At 43.0% G+C, this 27,356-nt stretch overlaps 1 protein-coding gene across 1 annotated transcript in view; it reads left to right on the top strand.

Moving 5' to 3' along the window:
- The window catches only part of dcc (DCC netrin 1 receptor), a gene marked incomplete at its 5' end in the record, with an annotated part of 933,706 nt that overhangs the window by 587,785 nt on the left and 318,565 nt on the right, over positions 1-27,356 (top strand). Inside the window, 2 exons of the mRNA XM_041183487.1 lie at positions 8,760-8,908; positions 22,773-22,911. Coding sequence (XP_041039421.1) covers positions 8,760-8,908; positions 22,773-22,911 — 288 coding nt within the window. The remainder of the gene's footprint in view (positions 1-8,759; positions 8,909-22,772; positions 22,912-27,356) is intronic.

Genomic DNA, 27,356 nt, shown 5'->3' with positions numbered 1-27,356 from the left:
TGATTTATCACATATACACCCAGGTCTCTCTGCTGCCGCACCCTTTTAGAATTGTATCCTTTATTTTATGTTGTCTATTTCTATTTTATATTATGTGTGTTCTTCATACTCAAATGAATCAGTTAACACTTCTCGACATTGAATTTCATCTGACGCTTGTCTAACCATTCCACCAATTTGTCTATGTCCTTTTGAAGCTCTACACTAACCTCCTCATAGTTCACAGTACTTCCAAGCTTTGTATCATCCAGATTGTGCCGTGTACACCAAGTTCTAGGTTGTTAATATATTATCAGGAAGAGCAAGGACCTGACCCTGATGCCTGGGGAACTCCATTGCAAACCTTCTTGTCGTCCAAAAAACATCCAACACACTAGTCTCTTTCCCGTCGCTCAGTCAATTTTGTATCCATGTTGCTATTGACCCTTTTATTCAATGAGCTGTAACCTTTCTCACAAGTCTGTTGTGCCGCACCATATCAAATGCCTTTTGGAAGTTCATGTGCACCACATCAACAACATTACCCTCATCAACCGTCTCTGTTACCTTTTCAAAAAACTCTAGGTACGTAGGTCAGGTGTTTCTCATGTGTCGGTGCAGACTTGATGGGCTGAAGGGCCTCTTCTGCACTGTGATTCTAGCAAGTTAGGTAGCAGAAGCTTCAGAATATGCAAGGACTCCAAAAAATTTATAGGGCATATGTCCCACTGGCAGGCATGCGGCTGACCCGATCAGGTGTAAAATAGTGCGCTATATTTTGGTTGGCGGTTGCGTGCGAGAGTCGGCAGTGTACCCGCCAGCAATTAAGCAGCCTATTAAGGCCCTTAATCAATTAATTTAAACATATTTTTTGCGGCCAGTCCAACCTTAAGGTTGGTGGGCGGGCAGGCGGGCGAATCAGACCGACGGCCTTTTGATTTTATAGCAAACCTCATCCACGGGCACAATTAAATAAAAAATAAGTATAATTTTTTGGGCAGAATCTTTAGCCTGTTCATGTTATTGTGAGTTAGCCCCATGTCGGGACAATTTTTTCAGATTCTATAAATCTTTATTTTTGATTTTAAAATTGTTCAGCTCCCTGAGCCAGCTCCCTGCCTTCAGGAAGCTTTCAGGGCGTGCTGCCCTGCGCATGCGCAGACTTTTGCACTTGCACTCCTCCTGCCCCTACCCCGGCAGTGCTGAGCCTTTCAGCGCACCTTTCATGCTGGCTGCCCGTTGATTGGCCAGCCATCATGAAAGCGCGGTCAGGGGCCAATCACGGGTGGCGGACTGTTTCCTGGCCGCGCCCGCCTGACAACCTGAAAATCCTGCCCATGGAATAAATCCTGTGAAATGAAAACATCAATAGGCCTAAAAGTCATGTTTTCTTCCTTCCTGGTCATGTGTGTTTGAACCATTATGGTTAAACTGCAAGCATGGGTAAATGTTATTGAAGGCTCTTTACATCTAATCTGTGTGATTTAGTGCATTCACCCATTAGGTTATCAGAAAAATTATGCATTGAAACCTTTCTGACATTATGAAATACATTTGATAAAGCACATAAATGAACCTGATTGATGGGCCTTCATTTGCTCCATCTGCCTATTCTCATAACGTATCAAAACATGCAAGGATTCTAAAAATTTACAGTATAAATCCAGTGAAATGAAAGCATCTATAGGCCTAGAAGTTACATTTTCCTCCTTTCTGCCCAAATGTATTTGAACCTTTATGGTTAAGCTGCAAACATGAGTAAATGTTATTAAAGGCTCTTTACATTCTCTGGTTCAAAAACCAAGTGAAAGTTTGATTATCTAAATCCGGCTTGTGTTGAATAGAGCTGACAAGATAACCCCAACCAAGGGTAGTATGTTGAATATCCCCTGGTTCAGCATGGATAGAACAGAATGACAGTTTTTTTTATATTTTGTAGCTTTTTGTGTGCTCAGGTATCCAATCTAAAAGGCTCATTGTGCTCTAATCCCAATAGTGTCCCCATCGATTATGTTATTACTGCAATTTCTCTGAGTATAAATTCTAAGTGCTTAATCTCAGTATGTGACTGTAATCCATTTTAATGCTATATAATTTCTGTTAAAATGATTGCCCGTACATGCAGGTTGCATCAGATACCAATGAAACATATGGAAATGTGGAAAAGTGAACCCAGAGTCTATCTCTTTAATCAGTTTAAGAGCTCGTGGCAAGATCCCTCTTTTTGAAATAATCACCTGAAGTATAGGAACCTGGCTTTCAATGAGTGCTTTGTATCTCAAGATTAAATTGTTCTGTGATGCATTCTCTGGTTTGTTTTTGGGCTCTAGTTTTTATGTTCCCAATACTTAAGAGAAGATTGAGCACCCTATTTAATTACTTTAGTCTAATCTCTGTATTCCACATGAGGCAACTTTGTGAAATGCTGTCCTGTCTTAAAGATGTTATCAGAATATTAAAGCGGAAACCACCCTTGGCTTAAAGGGGCAAGGTCTTCATGAACGGAATGAAATTACATGTTAATTTGGGTATAGAATTTTGCATGGTGAAATGAATGCACAAGAATGCTACTGGACATGCAAGCTTCTGAGGCAGATTCCCAGTAAGTGCTTTATCAGTGCTCAAAGTCCTGTATCAACGACTCAAATTTGTAAAGCCTACCATTTAGTGCTGGTAGACTATTAATTGCACAAAGCATTGCTGCCAAGCCAGCTCCATGTCGCACCCAACATCCACATATATGCATTCTCTGACAAAGGTCACTGGATGGTGATTAGGCTGTTTTTTTTTAATCCAAGTAATTTGGGAAACTTAAAAAATAAAGACAGTAAAAAAAAAGAGAACATTTAAGAAAAGAACTTTGGGAAATTTCTCTCTCACCATTCTGAAGGCAATCAGTCAAGTTCCAGTCGATCAAGCTGACTGGGTGCACAAAACTATATTGACCCATCTACCTTTCAACATGCAGATACGTTCGTCACTCACAGGAACTTGTCCAGCCCTGTTTTGAATGCTTGCAGTGAGTAAACACACACTACATGTGCTGGTGATTTATTCCAGATAATTGCTTACAAAAGATTAAGTATCTCTTAACATCTAAGCCAGTGCTTATCATTGCACATTCATCTACTGGACTCTTCCCTCCCCTGTAGTGACAAGGGTAAACAGAACATAAGGAGGAACTTTATGGTGCCTCACTGAAAGTTTTGAAGGCGGGGAGGCTTGTAAAATGAAGCAATTGGCCTGGCTACTACCTACCCGCCACCGAAACCTGTCTCCCATTTACGGGAGGCGCTACAGAAGTCAGGCCATCTGCCTGCCCTTAGGCTTATTGGTGCCCTTAAATGGCCAATTAATGGCCATTTAAGGGCCTCACCTTCCCCTGCTATTTTACCTGTGGCGGGGGAGGCCATGAGAAGTGGATAGCCTGGCAGTTTTAACTGTACGGGCTGGTGACGAGCAAAGATTCTCTGTGCCCATCGGAGGCAATCCCAAATGGTCATACCCCTCTTTAACCCGACCCAACTCCTACCCAGGGCCTCTCTAACCCAGCCCCCAACCTTCTCACTCCCCTCACTGGGGCCTGCCAGCCAAGGCCCGGCTCTAACTCGGACTAACCTTCAGTCTGGCCTCCCCAACCTTCTCTCCTTTGGGTTCTGATTGTTTTCCCAACAGTGGCCACTGCACAAACACTGCACTGCTGGGACTACAGGGCTACCGGCCACCCAATTGGCCAGCAGCTCCCTAAGGCGGGACTTTCTCCCCAGATAGGGGCAGAAACCTCACTCTTAGCCACTTAATGTCTTGCCAAACATTAATTGTCGGCCAGGCAGCCGGTATCAGAGGGGGCGTGTTCCCATCCAACTCCTCAGGTGGTGGGGTGGGAAACCCTGAAAAATCCTGCCCAATTTTACACACGGAAGTAGACCACTTCACCCTCCGCAATGACTAAAGGGGTGGAGGGGCAGGGAATGTGTGCATTTGAAATAGTTGTCCATTAAACTATAATGATCATGTCTACAAGCAGTAAAGTGTTAGGAATTAAAATAATGATGTTTCTCTGCTGGAACGCAAGAGACCGGCCATGTAGAACCTCTAGTAATAATGCCGAAGACGTAGCTCCACTAGGGTTTCTCTCTGAATTCTGTTCTTTAATAAATAGCATTATTTATTTTGTGGCCTTCAGGGAGCCCTGATTGTGTGGTAATTATTCCAACCAAGGTGGAATTTGTACTACACTTGTTTCTACTGGACCGTAGCAGTTCAAGAAGGCTGCTCAGTACCACCTTCTCAAGGGCAATTAGGAATGGGCAAAAAATGCTGGGCCCAGCCAGTGATGGCCACATCCCGTGGAAGAATAAAAAAAATCCTCTTTCACAAAAACTGAAGCACGTGCCCATTGCCCCACCCCCCACCTCATAAATGCATCATATTAAGTCAAAAGCAAAGTACTGCCAATGCTTGAAATAAAGCAGAATAAAAGCAGAAAATGCTAGAAATGCCTAGCTGGTCTGGCAGTATTGGCAGCAATTGTGTAGAGAGAAACAGAGTGAATATTTTTCCCAGCCACATGGAGGTAGCTGTAGAGGCTGGGTGTGGGTTGGGTGGGGGTGTTGGGCATGGGGGGGGTTGCTTGGAGTGAGGGGTGGGAGCAGAAAATTCCATTAAAGAGCTCCGGATCAGCTCTTCAAAATGCTCCTGCCTCCTCACACTTTCTGCAGAGGTGACCACACTGTGGCGATGACAACCTTCTTGGCTGTGGGGTGAATACGATCAAGTTAATTAAGGAGCCAGTTGGAAGGAGTACTTTGACAAGGAAGAATTCAATGAACGGCATGACGCTAGGAAGTTCTGAGGAACAAAGGGACCTTGGCGTGTGTGGCGATAGATCTCTGAAGGCAGAGGGGCATGTTAGTGGGTTGGTGAAAAAGTCATATGGGACACTTGCCTTTATCAATCAAGGCATAGATTACAAAAATAGGGAGGTCATGTTGGAGTTGAATAGAACCTTGGTGTGGCCACAGCTGGAGTACTATGTGCAGTTCTGGTCGCCACATTAAAGGAAGGATGTGATTGCACTGGAGGGGGTGCAGAGGAGATTCACCAGGATATTGCCTGGGATGAAACATTTAAGTTATGAAGGGAAGTTGGATAGACTTGAGTTGTTTTCGTTGGAGCAGAGAAGACTGAGGCGTGACCTGATTGAGGTATACAAGATTATGAGGGGTATGGACAGGGTGGATAGGGAGCAGCTGTTCCCCTTAGTTGAAGGGTCAGTCACAAGGGGGCATAAGTTCAAGGTGAGGGGCAGGAGGCTTAGGGGGGATGTGAAGAAAAACTTTTTTACCCAGAGAGTGGTTACGGTCTGGAATGCACTGCCTGGGAGGGTGGTGGAGGCGGATTGCCTCACATCCTTTAAAAAGTACCTGGATGAGCACTTGGCACATCATAACATTCAAGGCTATGGGCCAAGTGCTAGTAAATGGGATTAGGCAGGTAGGTCAGGTGTTTCTCACATGTTGGTGCAGACTTGATGGGCCGAAGGGCCACTTCTGCACTGTGTGATTCTGCAATCCTATGATTCTGTGATCAGTTGAGGCTGATGATTGCAGCAGTACAGCAATTTTGCCGGCATTGCGCAATTCTGCCCCCCCCCCCTCCCCCACCATGCTATGTGCACACCCTGGCAAGTGAGAGGAGGCTGCTGCACACCTGGAGCTCGAGGTTGCTTGGCAGCTGAAGTTGATCTCAATGTTTCCAGCAGAGAAAGGCAAGGTTGCTATCTTCCCATGACACAGCTTTGCCATTGAATGTGGAATTCCTGAAGATGGATGTCTCCAGTCATCATGGGCCTAGTGAAGTCTAAGCCACTCCCCTGATACTATTTGCCTCTCCAATGCCTTCCTGCTGCTCCTGCTGTTTGGGCCTCAAGTGTGATTCTGCTGGCCACACAGTAAGGCTGTTGGCCTCCCTTGCAGTAGGCCACGTTGTTTGCAGCTCCCGCCATGACTGGACGGCGAACACAAAGATAACCTATTAAGTGTCCACCTCCTGTAAAGTTTAGCTGGAAGACACCCTGCCACCTTGAGCAAGTTCACAGCCCAGAAATAACCCCGTGATGGGTTCCTGATCTTCACTGGAAAAATCAACCCAATGTTTCAGGTCACAGACCTGAAACGTTAACTCTGTATCTCTCTCCGCAGCTGCTGCCAGGCGTGCTGAGGATCTCCAGCACTTCCTGTTTTTATTACCATATTAAATAGTTAGCACAAGAAATCAGGTGGAAGAATATTATCTTCCATCCTGGATAAAAGAACTGACATTCAATGGAAGATGAGGAAAAGAATATCCCACCTTAAGTGCCAGGAAGAAAAGAAACTCACCCCACAATCTTCTCAAATCAAGGCAGTAAAAAATCGCAAGCCACCTTGTCAGCCATCTGCCTGAGCTATCTCTAATCATTAACAATGAAACTTGGAAATGTCATGTCTGAATACACCCAGCCATGCCAACAGACTAAATGGATTAGTCTATACTTCTGCAAGTACAATGTGAACAAAATGAAGAACACAGACAATCTGAAACCCACTGTTAAACTGGGCAAACTAAACAAAAAAAAATAAAATAACTTGGCTGGAATAGCTTATTGTTCCCTGAAGGAGGTATTACATTCCCTAGCAATAATACAGCTCGATGCAGTTGTTGATGAAGAATATTTGAAGTTAATTCTGCATCAGTGGCCCCTTGGCTCTTCAAAGAGGTGTAAGATTCTTAATATACAAAGCTGAACTCTTAATAACAGCCTCAGTCCCAGCTTGTTTGATATAACTGGACAAATTTCACAGCTTGTCATGTAAACTACAGAACGTTCATTGCTATGCTGTTGGCAAGGTTGTTGGCAAGAGGGAAATTGGCTAGGACTAGGTCTTGGCTACTTACAGGATGCCACTGATCTAACATTGCCCTTACTCACTTCCCATCTTTTCTGGAACATGACTTCCCCTCAAAAAATGGATGGGACAAAACAGGAACCAATGTAGAGAAACAAACTCTTGCAATGTACATTGAGAGCAAATACTGTACTTAAAGAGTTAAAACACTGGAAACTGGATTCAGACACTCTTAAAAATTGAACAGTGTGTTCCAAATTTGAAAATTCAATATTATGCGAGGCACTAATTGGCATTAATTTAATTTGTGCTAATGTGTCTGAAAATGTTGATTTAGTCACGATTAAGATGTTAACATTATTTTAAAAATGTCTAATACTTATTAAAATTACTTTATAAAGATGGTGTTTAATGCATCAGAAGGGGGCTAAAAGGATTAGCTGCAGTTTAGCACAGAGCTTCCACATTTGCTTAAAATGTAAAATTTCACTAACGGACTGGGAGTTCTAGAGGGTTGATGGTCTCATTAGTTGAATTTGGATGTAATAAGATTGGGGACTGCAAATCCTGTTTATAATTTTCATTTTCACACTTTTGAAATAACCTGCAGCGGTGGCTGGGCTGTTGAGCCTCCATTAATTCACACTTAATTCTGCTCACCAGTACCGCGGAGTCCAGCAGTTCAATAGCTTTTTACTATTCCAGCTGGTAATCTTATTAACATCCAAAGTGCACTGCATTGTATATAGTGCAAGCTTTTGGAAATTAGCCTTTCCGGTAATATTAACAATGTGGTAGAGAAACCATGACATGAGTCGATTGAATGTCTCATTGAAAATTCATATGTACTTCAGTCACAAATCTATTTCCCTCATTATACTGATTAGGGCTGATTACTTGCATGCCTAATCCTTTAGAATTTGTTTGGATTTGTTTTTTTTCTCTGATGCTGCTTTTATTGAATCAACATAACACATTAAATCAAAGTTTATTGTTTGCTGCATAACATTTCCTCCCTTTGTATTCAAAATAGCTCATCATTTCTTCAGTCCTGCTGGATTTTCAGTACTCCTTGCTGATTAAAGTACTCACTGAGAAAGCCATTTGTTAGTGTGACAGTGTAACATAATCAGTAGAAACAAATGGCACTCATTGCTCCATTTACTCATTCACATGTCGTCTGACTCAACTGAGCCAGAATTCAGGATTGCCAATCTTTAGTATAGAGAAGCAAAGCATTCCAGACTGATAGGATAAAATTCTCCTAGCTACTTGACTTTATGTTCTGCTTTGAAATAAGTTTAAGAAGTTTCAAATCAATTTCCAGTGATCAAGACCCAAAGGCAGTACACTAATTTACAATAATTGACACAACATTAGCAATCAGACGGGCCAAAGGATGGTTACTGTAAGAGATAGACACAAGCCCCATTGGTGGAGTAAGAGGTACTGTTCTGGGGTTGGGATTCAGCCATGTTTTGGGGCAGAATAAAGGGAATTGCTTTGTCTCAGAGAGAGAGAGAGAGAAAGAATCATGAGTGTGATCCCTTCTTCAGCTAGTGAATAGTATATATTATTTTCTGAGTAAGACTGTCAGATATCCAACGTTGATTGGCAGGAAAAAGAAAATTTAAACATGTGAAAAACTGTAAACACATGAAATCTGAAATAAAATTAGAAGATGTTTGAAAGATACATCCAGCATCAAAAAGAGACAGACATAGAATGGGTTAAGGTGGGAACCTTTATCACAAGTCCAGGACACCTGAAATATTTACTTACTTTTCTTTTTCAGATACCAGTCAACTTGTGCATTTCTGTAATTTTTAAAAAAATTACACTGTAGTGTTGTTCCTTAATATTTTTAACATATTTTTCTACGCTAAACAGTGCAAGTTCCGGGACCAGCAGAAAATTTTAAAGTTGTTGCCACTTCACCGACTTCCATTGTGGCCTCCTGGGATCCCCCTGCATATGCAAACAATCCAATCCAAGGCTACAGGCTGTTTTGGATAGAGCTCAATGGCAAGAAAGAACAGGTGTGTTCATGTGCAGAATCTGCACCTTATTTTTACTGAGTTTAAATTTGCATAATCACCTACTGCTCTAGGCACATTGACAATCATCTTCAGCTTTAGTAAAGCTTGGCTTCTTATGGAAATTCTGATTCCATTAAGTGGTGTCAAACTGGGACTACTCAGGATGTCTTCACTTCCACCAAGAACTGCAAGCTTAAACTGCTTAGATGTGTTGTATTGATGGAGGTATGGTACCCAACCATTGCCTTGCTGCCAAAGCAAATGGGCAAACTTGACTGCCAACTCTACTTATTGAGGCAGTCTTTTAATTCCTTGGTGAAGTTATATACCTATCAAAGGGTTTAAGGGCTATGAATTCGAATGTGTTATGATATGGCAGGTGGTAATTGCCGGGCTGACCAAATCCCAAAGGGAAACTTGGCCAAGCTATCACAATAATTTGCAATTTGTATTTTTATTACAAGAAGGTATGTGCACTGAAGTCAGAAGTAAAGATACCACTACCACTTTTATGGATTTTAAGTATTAAAGCATTTATGAACAAAAAAATTTAAATATGCAAGATTACAGTTAAATTTATTTTTATAACATTTCCCAAAAAATTTATACCTAGCTAGACTCCCAAATAAACACCCTATTCCAGGAAACAGTCCAAATAGATTCTTAATCTATAAAACACCCAGTAATATTACCATAAGGCACCTACTGTTGCTATAAGGAAGATATTTCACAGCTTCTCGATTCTTCTCACAGGACAATGAAATTCCAAGATTTTTAACAAAACCTTGCTTTCTGGAACAAGCAAGCACTTCTCTGGGGTGGCTGGAGGCTGTTTTTCACTGGTCTGTCTTCGCATAGCCCACCTTTCAAGATCCCACATGGTCGCTCACCATACAGCTTTCAAACTTCCCTTAAATATATTTTCTCCCTTTTGATCTTTAAAACCCATTGTTTTAAACTTTCTTTGGAAGTTACCTTTCCCAGAATATAAAAATCTTTCATGTAGTCATTATGGCCAGCACTTTCGGCAAAAATAAACTTAATAACTTTGCCTTACCTAGTTATGATTCTTGCCTGTTGTAAAACTTCTTATCACACCTCTTTTAAATTCAAACAACCTCTCAACTTATCTACAAATGCAAATTCCCATTCATACTGTGTCTACTGGATCTCATCCTAGCTTACCCTCCTCCATTTCAAAATACCTGCTTTTACACCTTTTTTAAAAATTCATTCATGGGACGTGGGATTTGCTGGCTAGGCCAGCATTTATTTCCCATTCTTAGTTTCCCTTGAAACGATTTAAATCTTGTAATCTGACTGTCTTCAGTTTAATTAATTTAGACACAGATACCGCCCCCCGCCCCCACCACCCCCCCCAACACACACACACACACACACACACACACACACGCCACACAAGGCTGCTTCAGTATCCCACAGCAATATTTGAAAAAAGTTGATTTTTCCTTTACAAATGCTTTTCAAGTTTAGGCACCCGGTGTTAAAATCAAATTCCCAGGAATTATACAAACAATTGTACCGTGAAGCTTCTCTCATTTCAACAATCCTTATTATCTCCCTAATTGAGCTTGCCAGTCAGTTTTCTGTTTGGGCAAAGGTCACCAAGTACATCTCACAAAAGACTCAAGGCAGAAACTGTGGGGGAAAATAATCTCTTCTCCCGTTGGTCTGGGCTGGATTTTCAATAATTCCCTTTTTCCCTCCCCGAAACCATTGACTCCAACAGATTTCTAGACCCCAATAGCAACGGGAAGGTGGACAGACTATGGGGAAATTTGGTAGCAAAGGAAAACACTGCAAGGCTGGAGACCCAGGGAATCAGTCCCTGACAGATAATGGAGGCCACAATCGAAGGGAGCTGAGGCACTGGATATGATCACAGGGGACCTGAGGCACTGTCCACAAGCGAGGGGAGGTGAGGCGCTGGGCACCTTAAGAAGTGAGACATTGGCCCCAGGCACAAGGCACCATCAGGGGAAGGCGAGGCACTGGGCATAATCCGGACATGTGGGGGAGATGAGGCATTGCTCACCATCGGGGGGAACTGAGCTAGGGCACGGGCCATGATCTGGAAGAGTTTGGAGGTTGGGAGCTGAGGCACTGGCTATAATCCAGGGGAGGAGCTAAGGCACTGGTCATGATCCAGGGCAGGAGCTAAGGCACCATGGTCTGGGTAGGAGCTGAGACACTGGTGATGATCCAAGAAGTGGGGAAGCTGAGGCACTTGCCATGATCCAGGAGAGGAGCTGAGGCACTGGTCGTGATCCAGGAAGGAATGGGGAGACTGGGGGAGATGAGGTACTGGTCATAATCTGGGGGGGTGGGTGGGGGAGGTGAGGCATTGGCCATGATTCAGAGTGTGGGGGTGTTGTGTGAGCAGCATGAGGCACTGACCACGATATGGGGGTGGGGAAGGAGCTGAGTCACTGATTGTGATAATGGGAAGAAGGGCCTGAGGCACTGGTCATGGTCCAGGGGAGGAGCTGAGGCACTGGTCATCATCCAGGGGAGGAGCTGAGGCACTGGCCATGGTCCAGGGGAGGAGCTGAGGCACTGGTCATGATCCAGGGCAGGAGCTGTGGCAGTGGTCATGATGGGGGTAGAACCTGAGGTACTGGCCACAATCGGGACTGGGTTCATGGAGCACTGACAGCAAAGAGGAAGCACAGGTAGAGGAAGCACAGCCATGACTCTCCTGACTATCAGGGAGACGTGTAAGATATCTCCTTTTGCTCAGAATTAGGGTCCCAGAAGGGGCACTCACAACAGCCCATCCCTCAGCCAAGTAACTATTTTCCATACGTAAATTGAGACAAGACTGCTATGTTCTTCTTTTCTTTGATGTAAATGTACCAATCATACACAGAAATTATTTGAAGGTAAGATTGTATATAGATAGATTTACGAGGAGGCTTAGTATAGTATACTTGATCTCTATCCTGCTACTTGCCCACTGCCTACAAGTCATGGGACGATATATCACACACTGTCAATGTATATTGATTGACAGTAGCTTAAAATCCGCTTCCTGGAAGGTATTTGCACATCATATCACAATAAAGACAATATCATCAGACTGACTGACTTAAAGGAATCACAGAATAATAGAATTGTTATAGCAGGAAAAACAGAAATGCAGAGTATTTCTTAAATGATGAGAGATTGGGAAGTGTTGTTATCCAAAGGAATCTGGGTGTTCTCATCCATGAGTCACTCAAAGCTAATATACAGCTGCAGCAAGCAATTAGGAAGACAAATGGTGTGTTGGACTTTACAGCAAGAGGATTTGAGTACAGGAGTAAAGATGTTTCACTGCAATTTTATAGAGCCTTGGTGAGACCGCACCTGGAGTATTCTGTACAGTCTTGGTTTCCTTACCTAATGAAGGATATACTTGTCCGAGAGGGAGTGCAACAAAGGCTCATCAGACTGATTCGTAGGATGACGGGATTGTTGTATGAGGAGAGAGTGAGGAAAATGGACCTGTATTCTCTAGATTTTAAAAGAATGAGATGTGATCGCATTGAAACATACAAAATTCTTACTGGGCTTGACAGGATAGATGCAGGAAGGATTTTTCCTGTGGCTGTAGAAGAGTCTAGAACCAAGGGACACAGTCTCAGAATAAGAGGTAGGCCTTTTAGGACTGTGATAAGGAGGAATTTCTTAACTCAGAAGGTGGTGAATCATTGGAATTCTCTACCCCAGAGGGCTGTGGAAGCTTAGGGCAGGATGTTCCCCCCTGTTGGGGCCGAAGTTGAAGTGTGGTGCGCGCCTCCGATCGTCGCCCCCCAATTGGGGGCGCAGCACCATTTTTACGTGGGCAGGCCAATTAAGGCCAGCCCAGCGTGATGTCCGCTATGCGTTCCCTGTGTGAGCAGGGGGGATTCCCTAAACCTGAGATTGCGCTCTTTCGCACACGCGCACAAAAGAGCGCATTCATCTGCCTGAGGCTAAGTGCTGCCTCAGAGAGATTGGCTGTACTGTAAAAAATAATAAAAATAGAAAAAAAAAATTCCCTGACATGTCCCCTCATGCGACACTGTCACATGAGTTGGGACATGTCCATAATTTTTTTTCAAAAGTTAATAAAATTTTTTAAAACCTGCATGAAACCTGATCCCGCCCGTGGATGAGGTTTCATGCTTTTTCTAATTCCCGCCAGGGCTCCTGGCCTACCCCCAACCTTAAGGTTGGACGGGCAGGCCAATTAATTAATTAAATGACTCTGTCAATGACCTCAATTGGCCATTGACAGGTCGGTGGGCGCACAGTTGATTCTGCTGCGCCCCCGCCTACCTGAAAATTTAAAGGGGGCGCGGTGACATTAGGAGTTCCACCCCTCCCCCCCCGCTTGCTGACAGGGAAAATCCTGCCCTAAGTCTTTGAGTATGTTCAAGACAGAGATTGACAGATTTCTAGATATTAAAGATATCAAGGAATATGGGAATAGTGCAGGAATAGTGCATTGAGGTAGAAGCTTAGCCATGATCTAGTTAGACGGTGGAGCATGCTCAAGGGACCAAATGGCCTACTCTTGCTCCTATTCCCTATGTTCCTATTTCCTAGCACAGGCCATTCAGTCTGTCAGGTATATGCCAGCTCTCCGAATGAGCAATGCACCAAGTTCCATTCCCCTGCCTTCTCCCCGTAGCCCTGCACATTCTTCCTTTTCAGGTAATAATCCAATTCCCTCTTGAATGCCTCGATTGGAACCTGCCTCAACCACATCCTCAGGCAGTGCATTCCAGATCTTAACCACTTGCTGTGTGAAAAGATTTCTCCTCATGTCTCCAATGCTTCTTTTGCCAATTATCTTAAATCTGTGCTCTCTCTTTCTTGATCCTTCCACCAGTGGGAACATTTTCTCCCTATCTACTCTGTCCAGACTGCTCCTGATTCTGAATTCCTCTATCAAATCTCCTCGCAACCTTCTCTTCTCCAAGGAAAACAGTTCCAACCTTTCCAATCTATCTACTTAACTGAAGTTCCTCATGCCTGGGACCATTCTTGTGAATCTTTTCCACACTCTCTCCAATGCCTTTGCATCTTTCCTAAAGTCCGTTTCCCAGAACTGGACACAATGCTGCAGCTGAGAACAACATTTTATACAAGTTTAACATAACTGCTTTGCTCTTGTACTCGATGCTCCTATTAATAAAGCCTAGAATACTGTTTGCTTTATTAACCGTCCTCCCAAGCTGCCTTGCAACCTTCAATGATTTACACACATATACACCTTCTCCTGCACCCCCTTTAAAATTGTACCCTTTATTTTCTATTGCATCTCCACCTTCTTCCGACCAAAATGAATCACTTCACACTTCTCTGCATTGAATTGTCCTGTCACTCAGCCAATATTGTATCCATGTTGCTCCTGTCCCTTATATTCCATGAGTTATAACTTTGCTCACAGGTCTGTTGTGCGGTATTGTATCAAATGCCTCTTGGAAACCCATGTACACCACATCAACAACATGACCTCCATCAACCCTCTGTGGTACCTCTTTAAAAAATTCTAGCAAGTTGTTAATTTGCCCTTAACAATTCCATACTGAATCCTAAGTGACCATTAATTTTGACCTAAATTATTGTTTCCAGAAGTTTCCTCACCACCGAAGTTAAATTGACTAGCCTGTTGCTGGGCTTGTATTTACACCCTTTTTTTGAACAGAGGTTTAACATTTACAATTCCCCAATCCTCTGGCACCTTATCTGAGCATTATGACCAGTGCCTCCGCAATTTTCATACTCACTTCCCTCCATATTCTTGTATGCATCTCATCTGGGCCTGTTCTCTTATAAACTTTAATTATAGACAGCTTTTATCATGCCTCCTCCATATCGATTTTAAACCTTCATGTGTCTGAATTATTTCCTCTTTCACCATGACCATGATCTTCTTCAATCAAAACTAAAGCGTTAATTTAATAGTCTCAGCTATGCCACTGCTTCCATGCGTAAATCATTTTTTGGTCCCTCATTGTTCATACTCCTGCTTTTACTGCCCTTTTACTATTTATATGCTTATAGAAGACCCCACCTACTATTTGCTACTCTAGTGCTATTTATTTTTTCCAATATTCTGTGCACCCCAGTATTGCTCCCTGATATTATCTCTTGGTTCCCACACCCCTGACAATTTAGATTAAATCCTCCCCACCCAGAAGGAAAAAACAGTAAAAATTGGGAAATAAGAGTACTGGTCCAAACTGTTTCTTCCTTCTGGGAAACAGCACTAGCAAATTGCCCCACAAGGAACTCAGTCCCTGCTCTGCTCAGGGCAGAACCCCCGATATCACCCCACATCATTTCGATTTTCAGGTTGGCGGGGATGCAGCCGAATCAGCTGTGTGCCCACTGACCTCTCAACAGCCTATTGAGGCCATTGACAGGTTGGCGGGCAGGCTGGCAGTGCTGGTAGGCTTCAGAAAAAGCATGAAACCTCATCCACTGGCGGGATGAGGTTTCATGAGGGTTTTTAAAAATTTACTAAATGTATGATTTAAAGTCATGGACATGTCCCAGCTCATGTGACAATGTCACATGAGGGGACATGTCAGGAAAATTTTGTTTTTGCACCTTTACCATTTTTAAATTTGGCGCCGATCTCCCTGAGGCAGCATTTAGCCAGGGAGTGTGTAGCGCTTCCTGGTGTATTTCACGCTGGGCGGGCCTTAATTGGCTCGCCTATGTAAAATGGCGGCATGCCCTCGATCAGGGGCGCCGATTGGAGGCACGCCTGCCCGCGCCCGCTCCTGTATTTCCCCCTCTAAACAAGGTGGCCATTGCATTTATGGGCAAAGATATGACTGTAGGACATGAGCAGCTCTGAGGAAATTTCTGGCCTTTATTTTTCTGTGCCAAACAACTTGACACACTGCAGTCAAAACACAATATTGCATGTCTTTTAAAATAATCAAAATTAATTAAGTAACTAGAAATTCAAAACATATCACATCTTTGTACCGACAACCAAACTATATAAGTTAGTTGTTAATGAGGAGGTGGTGGCATAGTGGTATTGTCACTGGACTGGTAAGCTAGAGGCCCAGGGTAATGCTCTGGGGACCTGGCTTTGAGTCCCACCATGGCAGGTGGTGGAATTTGAATTTAATAAATATCTGGAATCAAAAGTCTAATAATGACTGTGAAACCATTGTCAATTGTCATAAAAACCCATCATTGAGTTAGGAATTGCTGTTTATTGAACATGAATTTTGTTTAAACTTGGTTTACATGTTTGTTACAGCAGCAGTCTGAACTATAAACTTCTAAGCTGCTTCCTTTTTTATTCTTTCAATGGGATGTGGATGCCACAAGCCCTTGAGAAGATGGTGGTGAGCTGCCTTCTTGAACCGCTGCTGTCCATGTGGTATTGTTGCACCTACAGAGCTGTTAGGGAGGGAGTTTCAGGTTTTTGACACAGTGATGATGAAGAAATGATCTTGGTGAGTTGCTGGAGTACCTCCTGTAGATGGTACACACTGCAGCTTTGGTTCGCCAGTGTTGGAGGGAGTGAATGTTTAAGGCTGTGGCTCAGGTGCTGTTCAAGTGGGCTGGTTTGTTCCGGATGGTATTAAGCTTCTTGAATGTTAGTGGAGTTTGACTCCTGCAGGCAAGTGGAGAGTATTCCATCATACTATTTTATGCATTAAAGATGGAGGAAAGACTTTCAAGAGTCAGACAGTGAGAGTCTCACTGCCGAATATCCAGCCTCTCAGCTGCTCCTGTAGCCACAGAATGTGGTTATAGTACAGTTAAGTTTCTGAATGTTGATAGTAGAGAATCGGCTGCCAAGGGGACGTGGTTAGATTCTCTGATTTTGGAGGTGGTCATCACCTGGCACTTGTGTGGTACAAATTTTACTCACCACTTATCAGCCCAGGCCTGAATGTTGTTCATGTCTTCTGGGCCAGGACTGCTTCAATATCCGAGGATGCGTGAATGGAACTGAGCGCTTTGTGATCATCAGCGAACATTCCCACTCCTGACCTTATGATGGAGGGAAGGTCAATGGTGAAGCAGCTGAAGATGGTTGGGCATAGGACACTACCCTGAGGAACTCCTGCAGTGATTTCTTGGGACTGAGATGATTGGCCTCTGACATTTGGCCTCTGACCTCTCAACGATCTGTCTAACCAAGTTAAACCAGAAGTTTTTGGAGCCTCCTTCTCATTTTAATTGTTTGATTGTCGACCATCATTCAAGACTGGATGTGGCAGAACTGCAGATTTTTGATCTGATGGTTGGCTGTTGGATTGCTTAACTCTGTCTATAGCATGCTGCTTCTGTTGTTTAGCATGCATTTAGTCCTTTGTTGTCGCTTCAGCAGGTTGGCACCTCATTTTTAGGTATGCCTGGCATGCTCACCTGCACTCTTCGTTGAAGCATATTTGATCGGCTGGCTTGATGGTAATGGTAAACGATATGACAGTCCATGAGCTTATAGAATATTGTGGAATACAATTCTACTGCTGCTGATGGCCCATAGTACCTCACAGATGGGCAATTTTGAGTTTCTCGATCTGTTCTGACTCTATTTATTGTATTGGTAATGCCACATAACATGATGGAGGGTATCATCAGTATGAGGACAGGACTTCATCTCCACAAGGACTGTACGGTAGTCACTCCTACCAACACTGTCATGAACAGATGCATCTGCATCAGGTAGATTTGTGAGGATGAGGTAAAGTAGGTTTTTCCCTCATGTTGGTTCTCTCACTGCCTGCTGCAGGCCCAGTCTGGCAGCTACGTCCTTCAGAACTCAACCTACTCAGTCAGCATTGGTGTGACTGAGTCACACTTGGTGGTGAGCATTGAAGACACCCACCCAGAATAAATTATTGCTCTTGCTCCCCTCAGTGCTTTTTCCAAGTGGTGTTCAATGTGTACAACATCTCTAACACAGCGTATGTTGCAGCTCTATGATCTTCCTTTCTTCATCTTATTTTCCCTGAAGCAAGACATGGAAGGGTTGCCTTCTTACCTGTCCCAGAGTGGCAGGGGCCAAACTTAAATGGAAATGCTACATTTGTGCTCTTTACTGATAGGACTGCTCCTCCTATGTCACAAGGACACCTTGGACCTCCCCTACCAATGGGCAACCTTCTCTTCTCCACTGCCACCACCACCACCACCTCCCCCTCGATGTGGACTTTATTGATCTCCTCTATGCCTTCCCACTGTTGCAGTTACCTTGCCAGAGGCTGTTTCTGTGGTTCTCTGAGGGTGGTCTGACCACTTCAATTTTCCACTCTCGCCTACCGGCTATAACGTACCTCTTGCCGTTTTTTAAAAATTTCATTCATGGAATGTGGGCTTCGTTGGCTGGACCAGCATTTATTGCCCATCCCTAGTTGCCATTGAGAAGGTGGTGGTGAGCTGCCTTCTTGAACCGCTGCAGTCCATGTGGTGTAGGTACACCCACAGTACAGTTAAGGAGGGAGTTCTAGGATTTTGACCCAGCGACAGTGAAGGTTCTGTCTGGGACTCAGTTTTGGAACATTCTAACATGCTCAGCAATTAAAATCTCCTCAGCTTCACACTTAGGGCAACAAGAAAGATTGTTGCCTTCTTCAATCTTACACCTATACCTATTCCTACCCTGAGTTAAAATTGGAGTTAATATTTCCGGGTATTGTTCATTGCATTTAAAAATAGATGCCAAGGTATTTCCGTTGCTATGTAGAACAGCCACAAATAAAACGGTTGGCATGGCATGGCATAGAAAGTGAAAGTCAATACCTTGCTTTTGAGTACGGCAGAAATAACCCCTCCCAGAAAAAGGGCTGTGAAACTTTTGCCCATTATACCTCTCCATTGGTTGCAGCTTTGTGTATGGGTAAATGTTAAAGAATCACTCTGACCAGAAAGTTGAAATTTCCACCATGACATCCGCTCAGTTTCTCACTATAGTCACCACAGCAGCCTGGTTACATTTAGCTTTACATAAGAACATAGGAAATAGGAGCAGGAGTAGGCCATTCAGCCCTGCCATTCATTAAAATCATGGTTGATGTTCCCCAGGCCTCAGCTTCCCTTTTGTGCCAGCTCCTCATAGCCCTCAACTCCCCGATATTTCAAAAATCTAACTACCTTCTCTTTAACCACTTTCAGTGATCTAACCTCCACATCTCTCTGGGGTAGAGAATTCCAGAGAATACCCAGAGGGTAGAATCACTACCCTCTGAAAGAAGAAATTCCTTCACATCTCAGTTTTAAATGAGTGTCCCCTTATTCTGTAACTGTGTCCCCTAGTTCAAGACTCCCCGACTAGTAGAAATAACTTATTTGCAGCACCCGGTAAAATTACACATTTTTATCTCCACCTGGCTTCATTACTCCCAGCTGCAAATGGACAATCTACTTTGAAAAAAATGGAGTTGAGAGGTCAGATGACCCCCTTTCTTGTCTGCCAGTATGAATGAGACTGCACAAGGCTGGAAGTTAGCTTGCTTGTTTGGACTGGACATTAATATGTAAATGGCCTTTTGGGACATTCCATTGCAAAGGCATTAAAATGTAACACATCTTTCCTGTGGATTTTACGGTTGATTTGTCCAAATAACTGCAGAAGCTAGTATACAATAGGCTTACAGATCTCTTGGCTGTGGAATGAAATTCCACAGAATGAGTGTGAGAAGAAACCGATTCTCTCATAAGGAAATGCAAATGGATGAAACTCAAAACACTATTGTGTGTCAGTGCTCAGGTCATCAGAGATCATGTGTATGGACAATGGAGAAAAACAGATACCATGGTCATCTGATGGAAACCAGGTTGAGAGAAGAAGCATTTATTAACATACATTTTGAGAGCAGCCTCAGGCAGTCAGACAAGTAATCTCCCAGGTAACAGATCCAGACCAGCAAAGGAAGAATCCTATATAGAATCCACCAACAGGCAAAGAATTGGTGCTAGCTTTACCTGTCAATTTGAAGAACCAACCCAGACCTGCGCTACAGGGGTTTGATTGCACCTTGACTGGAGTGAAGCCAGAAATCTGCTGCTTCAAGCAGTGGGTCAACTGCGAATGTGTTACTGGAAACTCCAAACCTCCATTTCTTCAGTGAACCAAAAGAGAATCATCAGGCCTGCAATGTTTCAGCCTTCCATCTCAGGACAATCAAGTGTAATAGTGAATTTTTTGGACATTCAAGACCTCGGTGCATGCTACCTCTTTTATAATCACCCTTTCTTGTGATTTGTGTATGTGTGTGTGCATCTGTGTCCATATATGAGTAGGTGATGTTGGGAATACATTCGGGTGTTGAGAAATAAACATTTATCCTCTTTTTTTAAACTTACTAGAAAACTTCTCTTTTGTCTTGGGAGTCACAGCACTCAAAATGTTAAAGCAGTTTTTTTCTCTAAAGCACATCTGTCTCCAGTCAGCTGGGAGGTGAAAAAAGGGAGAACCCTCTCTCCCCATCCATAACAAAGGGATGTGATCTTTTGGAATTCTCTGCCCCAGACAGATGTGGATGCTCCATTGTTGAATATATTTAAGGCTAAAATTTTTGATCTTTCAGGAAATCAAGGGATATGGGGAGAAGGCAGAAAAGTGGAGTTGAAGCTCAAGGTCAGCCATATTGAATGATGGAGCAAGCTTGAGGGACCAAATAGTACACTCCTGCCTCTATTTCTTGGGCTGAAATTTTCCCATCGGCGAGCAGGGGGCGGGGCCTGCTTGTCGACGCGAAAATGACATGGGATGACGTTGGGGGGAACCCCCGACGTCATCCCGCCCCATTTAAATATTCAGGAAGGCGGGGGGACAGCGCGATCAGCTGTTCACCTACCGACCTGTCAATGGCCAATTGAGGCCATTGACAGGATCATTAAAACAATTAAAGGACCAGCCTGTCCAACCTTAAGGTTGGCGGGCAGGCCAGGAGCCCCAGCGGGCTTCTGAAAAAACATGAAACCTCATCCATCGGCGGGATGAGGTTTCATGTAGGGTTTAAAAAAGTTTATTAAAGTTTTTGTGAAATTTATTAACATGGCCCAAATCGTGTGACATTGTCACATGAGGGGGACATGTTAATGATTTTTGTATTTTTCTATTTTTAAAGTTTGAAGAACTTTCAGTGATCTCCCTGAGGCAGCACTTTGCCCTCAGGGAGATGTACACTCTTTCGTGTGCATGCGCGAAAGAGCGCAGTCTCGCATTTGGGGAATACCCCCGCCTGCACAGGGAGCGCATAGCGCTTCCCGTTGGGCGTCACGCTGGGCGGGCTTTAATTGGCCTGCCCACGTAAAATGGCGGCAGGGCCCGGCTTCTCCGGCGGGGATCGGCTCCCCGCCCACTGGAGACTGGGTCGGGCCCACCCGCCTGGCAGGCAGAAAATTCTGCTCCTTATGTTCTTCATATGCTCCTGGTATGGATAATAATATGGTGTTTTTATTAACGTTTCTGCTATTCTTTGTTGCCAGCTGCTGAGTTACCTTTAAAATAATATGCTAAAGAATTTCTGAATTCTATACTGGCTGCAAGGCTGTGAGCAAGAAACCAATTTGCATCAAAGCTACCTTTGTAGTATAAATGCACTCATTCATTGTAAAGAATTACATGGAATGTGGAACAGAACATCCAGTCATTTTTAAAAATGTATTCTTTCATGGGATGTGGGCTTCACTGGCTAGGCCAGCATTTATTGCCCATCCCTAACTGCTCTTGAGAAGGTGGTGATTAGCTGCCTTCTTGATCCGCTGTAGTCCATGTAGTGTAAGTGCACCCACAGTGCTGTTAGGGAGGGAGTTCCAGTACTTTGACCCAGTGACAGTGACCCCTGAGATGTTGATAGTCTGGGATTCAGCAATGAACCATATTGGTGTTTATGTTCTACATATGCCTCCTCCCAACTTACCTTTTCTAAGCTTATCAGCATAACCTTCTGTTTTTTTCTCCTTCATGTGCTTGTCCAGCTTCCCATTACAAACATCTCTGTTCTTCATCTCAACCACTCCTTGTGGTAGTAAGGCTCATATTCTAAATGCTCTCCCAATAAAAAGGTTTCCATTAAATTCCCAATTAGATTTAGTAAGGACTACATTACATTTATATCAGGAAGTCAAATACTTCATTTCTTAATTTCAAATATGGCCAATTTTTTGCAGGGGTGGGGGGTGTGTAGTTTAAAAATGTTTGCAATTCAAAGCAGCATTTCACACAAGAGGAAATCATTGTTTTATTGGTGTCAGGTAACAGATAGAAAGAAATCAATTCCTTTCAAACATGGGAGATTCCAAAACTCCTGGCTTTTCGAGGAACTAGGAGATCAGTGCCGTGCCACTCCTGAGGAGATGGGAACAGGATCATTTACATTAATGGGTGATTCAAAATCTCAAAAGAAAAAGAACAGACTCACATTGTTTGTGGTTCTTATTGATAGTTATTGATCATAAGCATGGTGACTGATTAACAGTGACTCAATGGCCATGACATTTACTCAGTGCTGTTGAGAGTTGGATTATGGGTAGGATTTCCAGACTGGAAATTCAGAAATAAGAGTTTTCCAGACATCCAGCTGAAATTCATTTATCTCTTGCTCTTGTCACCTTTGCTGGTATGCTGCATTGTGGGCCTTGGTTCTTCACCTATGACTCTCAATAAACTAAACTAAGTGCTCTAAGTAAACACAGGCTGAGCACCTCATCATTGATCAGCACCTGCTTTTAAAAAGGATGCATTAGGGAAGTCTACTTGCATAATGGTACGCCACTGGCATTTTGACCTTCATATTTGGTAAGGTGATCTAGGTGTTGCAATGACTGAGTAAGGTGCATTTATTGTCCACTTGATAAAGAGATGTGTTGTTGCACCCTGTTTCAGAGTGTTGATGTGGATAGTCTAACCTATAAACTGGAAGGATTGAAGAAGTTCACTAAGTACAGTTTGCGAGTTTTGGCTTTCAACAGACATGGAGCAGGCGTCTCCACCCAGGATGTGCTGGTCACCACCCTGTCTGATGGTAAGTGCAATAACTAGTTCATTATTTTATAGATCATGCGTTTTTGTGGAACAATTTCTGCTCCATTGATCTACTTCCTGATTTGTATCATCTTCTCTTTCACTCTTTTTAGCGTTAGTGATGTGCTGCACTGTGAATCACAACCCTTCAGCTTGGTTACTGAATTGAAAGATGGGCATATGAAAGCATGCTCAGCTTTAAGCCCCAACAGTTGTAGTCTCTTCACCCATATTAAAACCAATGTTCCCTCAGCAATCCCACTGACACCAATGAACAGGAGACTCAAAGAAGCTAATTAAAGTAATTTATTTTTACTGCTTTGCCTAAATGTTTTCTGTGAGGCCATCCATAATATCACTACATGCTACATTACCTTAAGTTGCGATTAAGTCCAGTTCACTTATTTTTGAACCTGTTCAAAAAAATTTTGAAGCCACTATTTATGTTTAAAATATAAAATGAAAAGAATTGAATGCTGGAAATCCAAAATAAACACCGAACATGTTGGAAATCCACTGTGGGGCAAATATCTGAAAAAGAACGAACAATGGGTCAAGGCCTTCATTGGAACTGCCTGTTCCACTGCCTGTGGCCTAGATGGAAAAATGTATATTATAAGAATGGCAGAGACCACTCCAAGAGTACAAAATGGGGGAAGAATAACAGATTGAGATCAAGGAGTATATTTTTGCTTTCACTTCCTGTGGTTGTGATGTAACAAGGCTGATTGACTGCCTATGGTGGAATCCACTCCACAAAATCAATAGATTAAAAATCAGGTAGGTTCTCTAAAGGACGGGCAAACTGCCTTCCAGATGGCTGTCCAGGCAGTGTGGATAAAAATCCATCCCCAAGTTTTACCTGATCCCTTTCACAAAAGGCCACCTGATGGGTTTAATCATTTATTTTCAATGCATTTCATCCAGAAGTCTTCTATAGGCTTATGAATAGTAAAAGGGTAGTAACAAGAGGAATGGAGCCAATTAGGGACCAAAAAGGGAATTTACACATGGAAGCAGAGGGCATGGCTGAGGTACTAAATAAATACTTCACACCTGTCATTACCAGGATGAAGATGCTTCTAAAGTCTTAGTGAAAGAGGAGTTGAGCCACTGGGTGGGCCAGAAATTGATAAAAGCATTTGAAAGGCTGGCTGTACTTAATGTTGACAAGTTAACAGGATGAGATCAATTGCATCTGAGGATCATGAGGAAAATAATTTTTTATGTAGCGAGATGTTGGGATCTGGAATGCGCTGCATGACTGCGTGGTGGAGGTAGTTTGTAGATTCAGTTGTGGCTTTCAAAGGGGAATCTAATAATTACCTGAACAGAAAATATTTGCAGTACTACGGGGAAAAGTTGGAGGCGTGGGACTAGGTGAGTTATTCTTGCAGCTGAGCCAAATTGCCTTCTTCTGTGCTCTAACCATTCTATGATTCTATCTGCATTTATCATATGGCCTTGTGATTTACAAACAGAAAGCATACTGAGTACCTATTAGATATAAGGTTTTTTAAATGTATAGACCAACATCATAAGCTAATTTTGGATTTGATCCTTGTTTAGTTCACCCATTAGATAAATATCATATACAATCAACCATGCAGTTGTGTACTCAATAACCTTATGGTATACACACCCTGTAGAATTGCAAACATATCTATAATTCAAACCAGAGATCCATTATTTATATTCTAAAGTACAGATTTTCTACCAGTTATTAAAACTTGACATCTGGAGTATTTCTACTGATGTGAGGTAGGCAGGGATGCGAGCACATGATTAGTTTACTTTGCAGTCTTAAAATCAGTGGGGATTTTGGCAAGTCATTGAGCCGGAGAAAGTTTAAGTCTTAAGAAGCAGCCTCTGGGGTCTTCAAAGCTTTTGAATATTGATTAACAAGCCACTTGCTAGATATTCAGGGGAAAGCAGTGCTCTCAGCACAATTAACTCTTTGCATTCAGTGTGCAGGTTAAGCTTTCTCCATTTGAGGTATCCTTAGCTGTCCCCAGTCTTGGAGGGACTGTCTGTTTTCTTCATGATTGGTCCAGAGACAACATCAAAAGACCAGTTGTTAAAAAATAAGTCAATTTTATCCCACTCATGTTAGTCAATGACAGGGTTTGCAATCCTGATTTTAAAAACTGAAAATGCTGGAAAAGCTCAGCAGGTCTGGCAGCATCTGTGGAGAGAGAAACAGAGTTAAGGTTTTGAGGCCAATATGACTCTTTCTTCTTATCAATATGACTCTTTCTTCTTCAGTTCTGAAGAAGAGTCATATTAGACTCGAAATGCTGTTTTTTTCTCTCCACAGGTGCTGCCAGACTTGCTAAGTTTTTCCAGCATTTTCAGATTTCCAGCACCTGCAGTATTTTGCTTTTATTTTGTGATCCTGATGCTGCCTTGCCATTACTTCATTGTCCAGTTCCATCATGATTGGGAACTTATGTTATTTCCACAAGCTCCTTTGAAGTACCTATTAAAAACACAGCATGCAATCAGGGCTTCTGTAGAAATCTCAATTTGGATTCGGCACAAAGTGGCTACCCTACTCAATCCCCAGTCCAGCACATGCTAATGTTTTTTTCTCTTTAATTCTTTTCTTTTATCCGTAATTTCTTTCCCCACTAAAATGGCACTGAATGCTTGCTGGGCATGGGCCCACAGGGGCTGTGCTGTGGCATTCCTTGCCTTTTTATTGAAAGAGGATTGGAAATGAGTGATGCTGAAAAGGCTGAAGAGCAGAATGGAACAATATAAAGACAAAAAGAATGACTCATAGGGCTTTAAACAAAGACAGCGCCACTTTTTTAACCTATGATGAATGCTTCCCTTAATGCATTTAATTCAGTTTCATCTGTCACAGGTTAGGGACTTCCACCCTCCTTTGTAATCTGATTGCAAAGCTACTTGATTTTATATATTGTCTCCTTCCATTATCCGGATTGTCGCACTTACTGAATGACTTAGATGGCTCTTATTCTTTTCCCAGTCTAATTAATATCCCACTGCACTTTAATAAAATTGTGTAGCATAACTTATTCTGTTTTCAGCAGCAATGGATAATTTGCAATCTATCCACCATTTTCCTACCATTATTCCTGCACAAATCTCCCATTAACAACAATGTTGGAAGAAAGATTGATTACTTGGAATCAGTACAGAAGCAGTACCTTGATAATGTATGGCATACACTGAAGATGTTGAACTATACACGATTAACCTTTTATACAGTGATTAACATACTAGGTGTTTTTTGTAACTGCTTCTCTGTTCCTCTTCCAGCCTCCAATTTTTTATGTATCCTTCTCTATGTCTTTCTGCTTAACTTACTCTTGCACACATAATGATTGCACACTTTCTTGCATTGCTCGTCTGTATGGCTCACATGCTCACTAAATGAATTGGTAACACACAGGTTATGGGAGTACTGACTGATTTTTATGTGTAGCTGGCAATTACTGCCTGTAGTCGGGGCTCCTATCCCTTTACGGGATTAGTTTCTGCCCTCCCCCTAAGAGTTTGCCTGCCAGGTGAATAACTGGCAGGTCTTCAGTCCCAGTTGCGCCAATGGGAATTGTGACAACTGCTTGGGGTGCAACCAGGAAATGACCCAGGAGCACAAGTAAGTGAGTCTGGCTCATTGGGCTCAGTCAGGTAGGCCCCAGTGAGGTGGGGTGGGGCGTGGGGTGGTGGAGTGGACGGGGAGTCATGGATGAGGATGGGGCTGTTACCAGGGGGTGGCCCTTGCTGCCGGAGGAGTGCTCTCTGTGGGCCACAGGGTTCCCAATCTGGAGGGCCCCTGCAGCCTCCAAGGAGGCCACTTGAGTATAGCTGGCAGTCTTTGGAACTCTCTTCCTCAAAAGGCAGTGGAAGCAGAGTCATTGAATATTTTTAAGGCAGAGCTAGATAGATTCTTGATAAGCAAGGCAATGAAAGGTCATCAGGGTATCTGGGAATGTAGAGTTGAGGTTACAATCAGGTCAGCCATGATCTTATTGAATGGCAGAGCAGGCTCGAGGGGCATGCTTGCTTTAGTGATTGGTGTAGAAGGACCCCCAGGTCCCTTTGTACATCAACATTTTCCAATCTATAACCATTTTTAAATGGTACTTTGTCATTCTGTTTTTCCTATCAAAGTGGATAACTTCACACTTATCCACATTATACTGCATCTGCCATGTATTTGGCCACTCACTTGACATGTCCAAATTGCCTTGAAGCCTCTTAACACCCTCCTCATTGCTCACATTTCCACCAAGGTTTGTGTTGTCAGAAAACTTGAGAATATTACATTTTGTTCCCTCATTCAAATCATTGATATATATTGTGAATAGCTGGGGCCCAAGCACTGATCCCTGCAGTATCCCAATAGTCACCTCCTGCCACTCCAAAAAAAGACCCATTTATTCCCACAATCTGTTTCCTGTATGCTAATCAATT

The sequence above is a fragment of the Carcharodon carcharias genome, chromosome 1, assembly GCF_017639515.1.
Source record: "Carcharodon carcharias isolate sCarCar2 chromosome 1, sCarCar2.pri, whole genome shotgun sequence".
NCBI classification, from domain to species: domain Eukaryota; kingdom Metazoa; phylum Chordata; class Chondrichthyes; order Lamniformes; family Lamnidae; genus Carcharodon; species Carcharodon carcharias.
The sequence above is the reverse complement of the archived record's forward strand: the minus strand, read 5'-3'. Positions and strand labels throughout refer to the sequence as shown.